This window comes from Antrostomus carolinensis, unplaced genomic scaffold, assembly GCF_000700745.2.
Source record: "Antrostomus carolinensis isolate BGI_N321 unplaced genomic scaffold, ASM70074v2 scaffold3447, whole genome shotgun sequence".
Classification (NCBI taxonomy): Eukaryota; Metazoa; Chordata; class Aves; order Caprimulgiformes; family Caprimulgidae; genus Antrostomus; species Antrostomus carolinensis.
The window spans coordinates 3153-16732 of NW_010325166.1; the positions used below are offsets into that span (position 1 = coordinate 3153).

A 13580-nucleotide genomic window follows, 5' to 3' on the forward strand; every position below is an offset into this window, starting at 1 on the left:
TTCCTGCACTCACTCAGAAAAGCAGTCCCATCTCTACCAGTGTCTGATGCCAGTTGCTACAACAAAGGACTAAAGAAAAGCTGCAGTAAATGGCTGTGGAATAATTTGCCCAACATCTAAATCTTGACAGTCAGGCAGCTCACTTATTGTCTAAACTATGCAAGTTTAGGATCAAATTTCCCATAAAGGCAGCAAGGATTCTTTTTTTTCCTCTCCTGCTGGTGGCTAAGTGATGGTGTATGCTCTCATGTCAGGAACAATTTGTCAGCCTCCCCCTTAAACCCACAAATAGCATGGCTCTAGACTCTGCCTTCTCTTTAACCACAGAACTATTTTCTCTTCTTTTTCTGATTTAACCACACTCCTCTTGAAAACAGACATTCAATGCTCAGAGAAGAAACAGGTCTTAAAGTGTCCAACTTTTTCACTAAAGCAGCTACATAATTCATGACAGAACAAATAAAGTGCTGTAATAAAACCTGGGAAATGTTTCACTGCCATTCCTGTCTCTATCAGGCAGTTCATATGGGAGAACAGCATGTAGTTTGCATGTGTATTAACTTTTGCTAATCAAAAATCTTAACAGCATTTTAACTTTAGAAACATTATTTTTAACAACTTAGGAGGCAGACAAGACCAATCCTGTGTTTGTTTTCTTTGGTAAAAAAGAACTCATCTAAAAATCCTTTTAGTGGGTTTGGAAATAATTAGACAGCACCTTCCAGCTGGAATGGCAGAAATGCTTAATGCCTCATTGCTTTTTTCCTGAGCAGAACTTCATGACTGTCTTTTTTTTTTCTCCCCTGTTAGGATTAAAAGAAACGACCCGTACACACACAAATCCCAACAGATTGAAATGAGATGACAGAGAGACTACTGCACAATATGAAGCTCAATTTCAGACTAACATTGCATAAAAACTGCAAGAAAAACAAATACCAGATGCATATCTTATTGCTGTAGACTGGTGGGTACTAAAGAAGAGCAACATCTGACACCAGCCAGAGCTATGAGAGAGATGTAGTAGACATTTCTTCTACTTCAAGAGCAGACCCAACAAAAGTAACCTAAATGAAGCAAACTCGTAAGGAGGACAGTGCAATCGCAGCCTGGAGACAGCGCTGACTGAAACATGTTTGCCATCATTAGCCGCTTTCTCTTCCTGGTCTCACCTTGGCTGGACCATGAAGGAAGATCTGGTGGGCACTCTTATTAACAAATCTGAACTAGGAAACTGGGAATGATCTTCCTTGCCACTTAGAAAGTGTGAGGTGTGTAAGTGTTCAAGGAAGAGACCAATTTCCTTACATATCTTCTGGGAAATTATTTACTAAAATATATATTAGTGACAGTTTAGATGTAAGCCTCATAAAGAGCTATATCTAGAAATTAATTATTCAGCAATCAGATCCATCTCTGACCTGAGGGAAGCACACAAATCAAACACACCCTCCTGAAACCCCAAATGTAACACTATTTCCTTAAATAGAATGAACACAGAGCAAACAAGTAATCTGAGTCAATCTCCACATCACTTGCAGTACAAACTTGAATTTTTCTGCAACAAGAAAAATACACTTTCTGAAGTGGCAATCTAAACCACTGGAATTCCTGGGGATTCCAGCTGCTGCAGGAGTAATCAAAGCAGCAGCCTTTAATCCTCTAGTTTGCAATAGGTCTTTGAATTTCTTCCAAAAATAAACACTTTTGCTGAAGCAGGAGGTGCCCTAAAGACAGAAGTCATCCCATCCTTAGCTAAGTACATGCAAGTCCTGTTTCGCAGACCAATTAATTTGTCTGCTGAGAAGCCTTACCTTGTACCTTCCTAGTTAAGGTGAATAAGAGATTAAGGAGTCATTTTGTCGCAGCTGAAAGGTGTAAAGCACTTTGAAATGAAACAAAAAAGGTCTGTTTCTTTAATAAACTGTTAAGGTTGGGTAGGGGGGGTAGTGGTAGAAAAGTCCTTTGTTTTATGTGTTATTTTTTAAAAAAATTCTTTACTAGGTCATTTCTCCATTGCAGCTTATTACAATATGAAATTATAGTTTATTTAAAAGATAAGGGTTTTGTTTGGTTTTAAGTAGCCAATCACGTGTAAAGTTTTCATGAAGACTTTAAAACCAGTATGTTTTGATTGAATAAAGAACAAAGATATTATATGTATTGCCACAGTAGACACTCATAAAGTCCCATTTTATAAACACATTCCAAAAGAAAAATAACTAAGCCTTGCTAAATTAGCTTCGCAGCACCTTCACCAGTCCCTGGAAACCCTTACCTTGGGCTGGAGCACAAACCACTCATCGTTCTGATTTTCAAAGTTCCAGGAATCAAATGGAATTTCCACCTCCCCAAGGAAGCTGTTGCGTCCAAATCTGTCATAGTGCCAGACAGAAAGCTGCAGGGTCCTGGTTTCCAGCTGTGTGTGACTGATGACATACTACCAACAGAAAAAGAGAAAAAGAAACTTTCACAATAATAGCAGAAATAATAGTTTCCACGGAGCCTTTTACAGCTCTAGCTCAATTTCACAAAGCTCACAGCAGCTAACAAATGAAGCATGAAAGAGATTTGTTTTCTTTGCAAACAAGATTGATCGAGCCAGAAAGCTCATGATGTTAAACCTTAAGTCTAACTCTTTTTTGCAGTATGTATCCAATGGTAATTACTGTTACTAACATAATTGTGTTTTTTTCTGTATGATTTACTGTGAAATTATGACTATAAAGTAAATTTTTATGCTTAAAAAATATGATCCTGTTAATTCCTTATAAGTTTATGTAAAAGAAGCAGATCAACATCAAAGTTTAGTTTGTAAGAAGAAACCCCACTGCTTCTTTCATCCCTAAAGAGAGTCTGCTGTATACTGCTTTCTAGAAATAGCGTCCTTTCCTTTTCAATTGTATCTTTGTAACTTTGAAAAAATTGTTCTGAAAACAAGTAAAACTGCATCTGCAAAGCATGCACCAAGCATATCAATCTTAGCAACCATTGTTGGTTTTGAAAGCTATTAAAAACTCCTCTGGAAAACACTGTATTTAGCAAATGCACAGAAAATTATAAACATCTGGGTTTCTAGCTCTGCACACTCTGCTTCTAGCAAAAGGCCTACTAAATCCCTGAAATTCACCCTTCTCCTAGTGTTAGGTGAAGAGACCCAGATGTCATCTTTTTTGCATCAGGAACATCTGGACACAGACACATATTCTCCAAAAGCTACAACAGTCAAGTCAGTTGGCAAGCCACACAAGTAGGCTATTCATGTATAGATATGTCTACAGTGCTTAACCTAGATGCCAACAGTTCCACAGAGAGAGATGTCATATTTAGCAACAATGGAATAAAAGTCAAAGAGGGAAGACACAGACAGATTTAATTATTTTTCTTTTCTTTTATAACAGTAGTTACAGTTGGGACAAACAGATGTAGCTCTTGCTTACCTACCCACAATTCAAGTAAGCCCTCTTTGTTACAATTCACATTTTTAATAAGCTGCTAGGTCCTGTCCTCACTGAAGTATCCTACCAATAAATATGTTTAGTGCTACGTTTCTTGATAAATAGTGTCTAACACCTTTTTTTTTTTTCCCCAGTTCAAGCAAGTTTTAACTTTATTATAAACCATTTAAAAACGAGGCTATACAAGGGACTCTCCCTTGGCAAGCAGTCTGGCCAGACCAAGTCTGTGTAAGTCTGCAAAATGGTTTTGTAGCTAGGCTAAGCCAAGTATACTGGCCAGGGAACATCTATTAGCCTCTATTATTAGAAAATTATTTAAAACATCACTGAAACTACAAAGGAAAAAAATTCAGGAGAAACTAAATAAGAGTTTCTGGCCTCATGACAGCCAGCTGGGTTAACTCTCATCAACTGACAGGAAGGGGAATCACTAGGAGCTTTTGGATCCAGGTGCCAGACAGGTAGTGAACTGGGCAGAAGCTCTGCCATTCCCACCTGCACCACAGAGCCAAGGAGGTAAATAAGCAGTTTGTGAGGAACTCAGAATAGTTCAACCTCTGTAGTGGACATGGGTAAAAGGCAAGGAAGGAAAGAGCCTGGGCATTGTGCTCCAACAGTCCTCAAGGAAGCAATCTGTCATCGTCTCTTGCAACAGAAAATGAACTTCACTACAGCTTTTTAGGAAGGTAGGTAGTAAAGCCATTGTTGACATTTTCTTATCAAAGTCAATTCTGTCTTGAAAATAAATTAAAGCTTCCAGAGAAATTGAGATCTTATTGCAAAAGGTTATTTTCTCTTTGAAATCAGTTAGATGGAAAGTTTTAAGCTAGTTCTACTCCAGCATTAGTTGCTAACTTTGAGCATACAAAATCTTTAAGGTGCTTTTAACAGCTCTAAGCCCAGGTTAGATGGGAACATCAACAGTTTTGGAACTAATGGAAGTTTTCCCTGTAAAAGGGAGAATCAAACAAAAACAATTCCTCAATGCTGAGAGACAGAAATTACAGCTCATAGGATTACTAGATGTTTTTGCTTAAATACCTTCCCTTTCGAGATATCTCTTCCAAATTCTAATCCCCATACTGGAAAACACAAAAAATGCCTGTGAGCACAAGTGAGTACATTCATCACAGCCCGAGAGAGAGAGAGACTGTTCTCACCTTCAGCATTTCATTAAATTCTGGATTGGTGCTGTTACTTTTAATTTTGGTCTTGCGTTTACTTTGGCGGGACTTATCAGGCAGAAGGTATGCTTTAACATATCTGCAGATCAAGCAATAAGTTATTAGCAAGAAATAAAAATGACCAGTTTGAGCAAGGACCTGACATTGCTGCATCAGCAACACATATGAGGCAATTAATTTTTGCAGTCTAAACAACATACACATGTAACAGAGAATATGTGAAACATGGAAAGGTATGGTCTTCATCTACAACCACAGCAATGTTAGTCAGATAGGATCAGAATAACAAAAGGCAGAGCTTAACTAATTTACTCATTGTCAGAAATGCAGAAAGCTTTCCCTTTTGTAGTATAGGATTACTGACTGGTTACACACATTGAAAATACCAGAGAATTAAAAACTTCAAACCTTACATATGACAGGATTACACATGATTAGAGACACTAATTACAACTTCCTGATAAGTGAATTTACATATAATATCAAAAACAATAAAGAGAAGCTCAGAAAACATGGTCCTTGCAGAGTGAATCTATGGATGCGTGAAACCAAAGTTATCTCTATCCCTCCCTCCAAAACATCACCCTTCTCATGCTTTAGGTTTGATTCTATAAGTAACACATCAATTCATCCTCCCTATTCCTTCATATTTTTTGCCTTTTATTATTAAACAGGTTGGTAATTTAAGTAATCTGATTGTTTCCCCAGGACATGCACATACTGCCCTAATAAACATACTGAAAAGGCATTTCCCACAGGGAATCCAGAAATCAACCACCATCAGAACACTGGTTTGTAGCAACTGGATCCTATGAGTTCTCTGGCTCATATCACAACCCCAGACTATGTCACTGACTACAGCACGTGGTGTGGTGGAGGACACCCTTAGAAGTGCCTAAAAGGAAACTCTTCTCTGTGCTTACGGATCAGTCCTTTGCTTCTTCTCATCCGCAACGGCCAGGTTTCTGCAACTTTTCACCAGGATGTTGAGGGCACCTGTTTTGTAGCTGTAGTTGATGTTGAGAAGGATTTCACCACTGACCTTCACGTTGCCATAGTCACCAGTCTCACTATATACACTCAGCATGCTGTTAATGCTAGTCTGGAGGGAGAGAGAAAAAGGACTTAGAGGTTTAAACAAATTACTCTTTTCCAGAATCTGGTTGGTTGGTTGGTTGTTTTTTTTCATACAGCTACAGCCTCACAATATTGTCACACTTGTAAGGACTTGCTATGAAAACAGATATATCATAGAACAGAAATACCACCATTTGATGTAAAAGGGAGTAAGTACTATAATTAATAATAGTTTAAATGTCTAGACAGTTGATGTTTTTCCATGCAGGACTCAAACCTATTTATAAACATGACTAAATATGAATTACCATCATCTAATTCATGCATGAACTGAAGAGCAGACAGGCTACATAAATTGTAAGCTCATGTAAGTTCCAAGCAGGAAAAACAAAAACAAAAACAAACAAAAAAAAACCAAAGAAAAACCCCAGCCTCTCTGGGTTGCCCACCTAATTTTTACTGAGTCTCATAAGACAACTGCAGACAGAACTATTAGAAAAAGTTATAAGGACGCTTCCCATAATGGAGGTGGTATAAATCCATGTTTGTTTAAAGTGACACTCTCCTCTCATTAGCAACTCTAAAAGAATGAACAAAATTCACTACCCATCATTTCTGCAATTTTTCTAAAGCCAAAAAAGTTTAGCAATAATCACATAGAATTTTCCACTGCAATGTAATATATAATCCCTCAGTCTCTTTTTTTCACTCATACCATGCAGAGTATGAGGATTTCCTCTTCCAAAAGATTATAATTAGGAAAGAACTAAATATTCTTAAAGAAAGCCAGAGCAATATGCACACTGCCAGAACCAGAGGCATTCAAGAAATCTGATGCACATTTTCTTTTGAGACATTGAGCATGACTGCTCAAAAACATATATAACCATCTAAATCCTACCACATAGGAACCTTGCAAGACACAGGTATAGGCTTCAACAAAAAGGGAGAAAAGAGAGAGAAACCTTAAAAGTAAGCTAAGCAGAGGATTCAGGGGAACTCACAGTATCACCATCTGTTTCAGGCACATTTAAATACGTCCATTTTCTGTCAGAGCCTTCTGGTGAGTTCTTTAAAGAAAACAATGCAAAAGATCAAGAGAAAAGAGCATTAGATAGCTGCAATAAGAAAGAGTAAGTGCAGTGACCTTTACCTATATAGACAGGTAAAGGAAGTTCATACTGCAAAGCTATAGCGAGAAAGAAAGAAAAAGGAATCACCAAATCAGAGAAATGCTAAGTGTTTACCATACACTTCTAGTACTGAAGGACACACGGCTCAAGGTCATTGAATAGAAATGAAGTACCTGCTGTACCAAAATAAACAAATTACATCTTAGAACACCAACTCAGCAGATTTGGATTTGTATTGGACTGTATTTCAACTTGTCTTCATTTACATCCACATGAAGTCAATTCTCACTTAAACTAGTCAAAAGCTAAGCATTCAATTATCTGCAAAATCAGTGCCTTCATAAGAAATTGCAGTTTCTGTGGAGCTTGTAAGAATAGATAAAAGTGCATGTAAATGTTTAAACACATCACTCTCTGGGGAAAAAAAATACATAGTAATAGTATATTTGGGGAAACATTTTCAGCCCTGTGTGTGCTAGAGTAGTATCTATAAATCTCACCAGTGACCTCAAGGGAAACTACATCTTGATCTACCTCCGTCCTTATCAGCTGCAGGGAGGAAGGAAGAGCACAGTTAAGGGGAAGAGACACACAGAAAGATTTGGTCTGTGGCAAAACTCAACTCTCCGAGCACGTTGCCTAAGAGCCCTGCAGCAAAGAAAGCTGGAGGGATAAGCAGACCTGTGTCAATACAGTAAACAACAACAGACATGAAAAACCAGAACAAGCAACCATTCTACATAAAGTTAATTTTATACATCATGTCAGAATAATAAATGGCACAAAGGGTGTTTTCTTTTATTTCTGCTGGCCTTCTTTATCCTTCATTTTTTAAAAAAAGAAAAATGTTTGTCCTTTTATTCTTTTGTACAATTGGCTGAAATTCCATGAAGAGGACTGGTTAAAATTACTGGAGAATTAGCAACACACACTGACAGATGTGTCACATTTCCTCCTGTTCCTAATATGCCTTGAGCTAAATTCCAGCCTTTACCATTTATGCATTTCCACTCTAGCATACATGAAAGTGGGTATCCGTGGATATGGTTCATGAACTGAGCAGCCTCAGCCTGTGCTACAAAATACCTAAATCATCCCTGTAACAGAAAAGTAACAATTTGTGTGCCCACTTGAGAAAACAAACAAGGTTATACCAACATGAGGACCTGGATGAGTTTTTCTTTACTGAATCCAACTATTTTTTTCTTGATCTCTAGGTAAGTGCACGGCAAGGGGCAAATAATTGGGAGAAAACTCAACAGAAAGGCCTAAACAAATAGATGACTTCTAACCCTAGAATTTATGCAATCACAATTTCTGAATTGCTTAAAACCCACAAAAAAGATAACACAAATTTAGTAGAAGTATTTCATATACTTGACTCTTTTTCCCCCCACAGATTCTGTTTTGTGGCATTTACACTGGACATCACATACACTAAAAATAATGTCCTTAAGAAACCTACTCATTTTCCAGTTTCATAAGTAGTAAACAACCACCACAAATGGAGGATGCAGAGTTTCATTTTAGTACCTCACTAAGAATTGTATTTGTTTTCCATCATATCACTGCAGTAAGGCACTGGAACAATTCATTTCAGCGATGTGATGGGTCTTGACAACACTGCATTAATGTGTTTAGGAGAGGAATCGGTGAAGGATGCAGGGAAAACTAAATATACAGTTCATGTATTAACTTTGGGAAAACACAAAGAAAAATACCCTAATGCTGAGATACAGTTTCTGTTCAAAATCATTTTCCATTTCCATTTTTGCTTACTCATGTTACAGGCAGATTTCAAGTATCTTTACCCTTTGAAAAATTTCTTCCTTTACCTCAAATGCTCATTGTCAGAATACCCATAACTGTACTGTTCTCGTATTCAAAAAAGGAAGAAAAAACAGAGAAAAAACATGCAGTTAGAGCCTACTGTTCATTAACATTATTTCAATGTGACTTAGTAGTACACAGTCATTTGACAGATAAGTATATGAAATAAATCAGTACAATGCAGAAGGCTCAAAGGCTTACAAGAAGAGTAAAGGTAAAAGTAAGAGACAGGCTGAATGTTAGTAACAGACACTTAAAGGGGATAAAAAAAAGAACCTGTAAAATTGACCTGCCCTTGCAGAGAGAAGCAGCTTGCCTTTCGCAACTTTGCCATTAACACAGCCTTGCAGTGACATTAAAAATCATGTCCTAGTGAAAACAGAGAACCAAGAGCATTGAGATGCGAGATTATCTCAGACCTGCAGCAATGGACAAGCTGCACTCTGCTTAAGAAAAAGGTCAAAGGGAAATCTACATCAAATGACAAAACCCAATGCGTGGACAGAATGCTGCCTACAGCACACAGAAGAAAGGCTCCTCAATTAGCAGCCTAAACAGAGAAAGCATGCAAGAACCTGCAACCCCTATATTAATATTCAGAGGAAATAAAAATAATTCTGTCTATAAAATCCATGGGACCAATAAGCATTGGAGACAAGTCATAGTCAACCTCAGGTAAGTGGGTCTGATTAAACCAATGTCCACAGGCTACATTTGCTCAAGTCTGATTTGGTGTGAAGTGTCATATGTCTCCGTTGTGCCTGTTTTTGTGAACTACACAAATTAGAAGGGAAAAGGGCCTGGACATGGTCAGATCTAAGATACTAAAATGCTCTGACAGCAATTTTCTCAGCCCTTTATCTTGGATTCAGCCAACTCCATCTCTTTAGGATCAATAACTTAAGGGGGCATTTCCTGGGTCCTGCTTGCATGGGGTCTAATAGGGGTGCAGTCTAGAAAGGACAGTTCCTTGGTTACTGAAATGGACCAAATATTCTCTTTCCTTTTAACATACAGACTCATTTCTCTTCATCCTCTTCAACCTTCTCATCTTCTACCTATTGTTTGCTGCAGTTTTCTGGTATTCTCTATGCTGACCAGAGCTATTCTTGGGCACAAGTCATGAAGAGGAGTGGCCAGAGAGGACTCCATGACTTTTCTGAAGATGCTATCAGTTATCCACCTCCCAAGTGACAGATCTCAAAAATGAGGTACAGAGCAGGTAGTCATAAAACAGACATGTTAAAGGCTACTCTTATCATCCATTTTCTTTCCCAGTGAATAACAGACTGCATAATGAACTGCACAAAGCTTATTATACCAATTTTCTTGCATCTCAAGCACCTGTTACAACCTGAAAATGGAGCTATCCTGTTAAAATCAGCATTAAGTTGCAACAGTTAGACAACCACAAGACTCAGACATCTGATTTACAATATATAGTTTGTGGGTATGACAAGAAACAAACGGATTATAACAGAAAAATACTACAATTATTGCAGAAGGTAGAAAAGTTGTCACCAATCAAAATCCCCAAGTGTCTCCCTCCTCACTGTAAAGAGAAATACTTTCCAGATGTGGGTAGCATAGCAATCATGTCAGGAAGAAGGGGAGAAGCTGGGTTGGGGGACAGACAATGATGCCACAGAAGTGGTAGGTATGCAAACACATAGATGAGTATTTGTGTCTCAAGAACTTGAACAATAAGAAAGTGGTTTAAGACTGAAGATCCCACCACAGCCTTGCTCTCTTCATTTCAAGTAAATTAAGATTAAGTGCTCCTCTGCAAAGCTGAGCAATCATGTCCTGCAAACACTTATAGTTTGCTTTCTCCACATGTCAGCTTGGTAGTAACCTGAGCATGTGAGGAAATCTGTTGATGAGCATACAAAAATATTTTATTTTTCCATGCACTGCAGAGAATGTTTTAACTTTGAACAGCATTAGAATTATAATAGAAAACCTATCTAAATGTTAAAAGATGTTTATCAAGTGAAGGATGAAAGATGATCTGCTGCCAAGTGGTATGAAGTTAAAATGTTTTGGAAGAACAATGGTCTTTCATGGAAGAAAATAATATTTTTTTTTTCTACTCAAGATCTTACTGTTGATAATCCACTTCTCAAATGTCCATGTTTCCTTGAATAACGAGAGGCCACTATGTCATCAATATCTTCTTCTGTTTCATCCAGATAATCCTAAACGACAAACAGGCATTTTAGTGTTCGGCTTTGTATTTGGTCAGCCTCTGTCGCTTTGTTTTGTTTCTTATATTTTCCACTTTAGGCAGATGGTGAAGTGTGCATTCAAAATTCTAATCTCTATGGGATTTTTGATTTACATTTTACAGACCTTTGCACAGGCACACAGGATAAGGGGAAAAGATGCTGTTAGGGTTTCAGGGCTCAATTGCTTAAGAAGTGAAAAACTCAACACATATTCATATCTTATTCTGGAGGTGCAAACCTTTGCATGGCCAACAAATGTGCACATAAACAAAACCCATTTCCAATGCCTACTAACAATCCCATGTGAATTACCTTATTCTACTTACTATTCAGGAATTCTGGTCTGGAAATTTTAGAGGGATATGGTGATAATTTTTCAAATCTTAACAAAAGAAATGAGTGAACTAAGGTCTGATACCAGGGGATCATCGATACTGGTTTACCTGAACTACTTCTGTGGCCAGAAGCCTAGATGATTGATTTCCTGGTTACAGTCCAGGTTCCAGGTTTTTATGGGACATAGTTTTTACAGTCCAGCAATCCAGTTCTCCCATTATTATCTACATTTATATCAGTCTCACACACACAAACGGACAAGCAGACAATCTGCATTACACTTGCACCCTTCCACACTGCCTTCAGTGACAAGCAATGATTTCATGAACACTATTCATTAACACGGACCCATTTTCTAACAGGCAGTGCTGAAAGGTTATTGTCAAACAACATGGGAAGAAACTTGTACCGCCATCATACACACTGAACATATATTTTTAGGGTAAACAAAAAGCCCAGTTGATGTACGTGTTTTAAAAATAATTAAATTCCTGTATTACTTTAATAATTTTTTAAGATGGAGGAAAAATCAGTAATTGCACAGTTTTATATATGTGCTTGAGTTTTAATAAAAAGCAAGATTGAACTGCAACATCTTCAGTAGCTTATATTCAGGAAAAAAAAATCATTTTTTAAACACAGAAATAAAGTAAAAACTAAAAAGAAACTTAAAATCTGGTTGATGGTCCTAATAGGACTGTTAGCCTTAAGTAAAAGTCACAGGAAAAAAAACAACCAAAACACAAAACAACAGACAGTTATCATTCTATTAAACGTAACCGGGAAACTTCAAGCATTTCCTTAAGCCTTATGGCAGGTATTTTGAAAGATTCTGCTTTCAGTTTTATTGGGAGTCAAATGTTCAACTTCCTTATATCTGCTTTGCAGCTATAAAAATCTGAGGTGACCTACCTGACTCTCTGTTGCTTAGTCACTCTCATTGTCTTAAACTAAACTGAGAAGTACTGTATTCAAACTCAGGAGTTTCAGAAGCTTCTATGCTCATCATGAAAAACAGAGCAGAGAAGAAATGCTGCTGGAGAGCTGACCTGTCACAGCTTATGTAAAGGTCTGCAGAGCATTTGTCACAGCTGTTATATCTGTTCTTTGCTCCAGTGACCAAACTGAAACAAAACCAGCTGGAAGTGATGCAAAATTTTCTATTACTACTTTCCAATTGTAACTGCGTATTTCATATTGAGTAAAGGGAAATCAGGACAAGCCACCACTCTCTTTGGGACCAAAATTTACACACTGAAGCAAAATTCCTCTTCGCTTCATGTTCTTACAATGAGCCTCCTCTGCTGGTCTATTCTCTTTCTAATCTATTCAGGGCACAGCTACCATGCCATAGAAAAAGAGAACTCACAGAAATTTATACCCTAAGGAAAAAGTCCACAGAAATCTAGGCATAACAGAGCCAAACTGTTTCAGGGAGACAGATAGAGAGCTGAGTCCTTCAAAATAAAACCAAAAAAACCCCTCTAAAATAAAAACAAAAAACCCCACCCCACCCTTTACTTATGCCCTCCTCATTGACTTCAGAATTCAGATGATGTACCCAAGTTTAAAACCTGGCAGAAGAATACACAACTCATTTCTTACCCACACAACTGGAAGAAGCAGTTCTGGTAATATATGCAAAACCCTTTGCTTTACACTGTTGTATACATATCTGTGGACTTTATTGCTGAATAATTAAACACAGGATAAAAAAAAAAGTAAGGTGACATCTTCAAACTGGAGTGTTTCAGGTTTAGACACTCAAATATTAACAGTGCTTCACAGAAAGTCCTAATGACAGCTGACTACCAATTCTTGTCTGCAAGCAGATATCTAAAACTCAAAAAAAGAGAAGAGTTAACATTTAATCTACGCTCTTAATTTATTTTGTACTACAATGATTATGTTTCTCCGGAGGTGTTACAGAACTGCAACTACATAATTGGTTAGTGTTATTAGCTTATTAAAGTTAGAGCTAGTAGGACATTAATCTCATGGTCTCCAGTGGGGGTTATAAAATGCACATTATCCAATTACTTCTAATAGAGCAGCAGAGCATGTAATGAACACTGCTTGGTCAGGAATTCAACACACACCTCTCTAGATAAGGTGCTCACACTTGAACACAACACTAGATTTAACTGGTTCCCCATACTCCTTGATAAATACGTACTACAGTATACAGGTTTCTGGGGGTTGTCCCTTTTTGCTGTCAAGAGCCACGTTAAGTCAGTGAAGCAAAATACCTATTCAATTTTCCAGCTGATCTCTCTGTATGTATAATGGGTTTTCCTGATAAAGCTGGGAGCAAAGTAGCTAAAAGCCTTTCCC

At 37.6% G+C, this 13580-nt stretch overlaps 1 protein-coding gene across 1 annotated transcript in view; it reads right to left on the reverse strand.

The window, feature by feature from the left end:
* SYTL5 (synaptotagmin like 5) overlaps positions 1 to 13580 on the reverse strand; it is a gene marked incomplete at its 3' end in the record, with an annotated part of 52587 nt that overhangs the window by 2403 nt on the left and 36604 nt on the right. Inside the window, exons 9-13 of the mRNA XM_010171115.1 lie at positions 10788 to 10880; positions 6724 to 6789; positions 5566 to 5744; positions 4619 to 4721; positions 2279 to 2440 (exon numbers count right to left, since the gene is read on the reverse strand). Coding sequence (XP_010169417.1) covers positions 2279 to 2440; positions 4619 to 4721; positions 5566 to 5744; positions 6724 to 6789; positions 10788 to 10880 — 603 coding nt within the window. The remainder of the gene's footprint in view (positions 1 to 2278; positions 2441 to 4618; positions 4722 to 5565; positions 5745 to 6723; positions 6790 to 10787; positions 10881 to 13580) is intronic.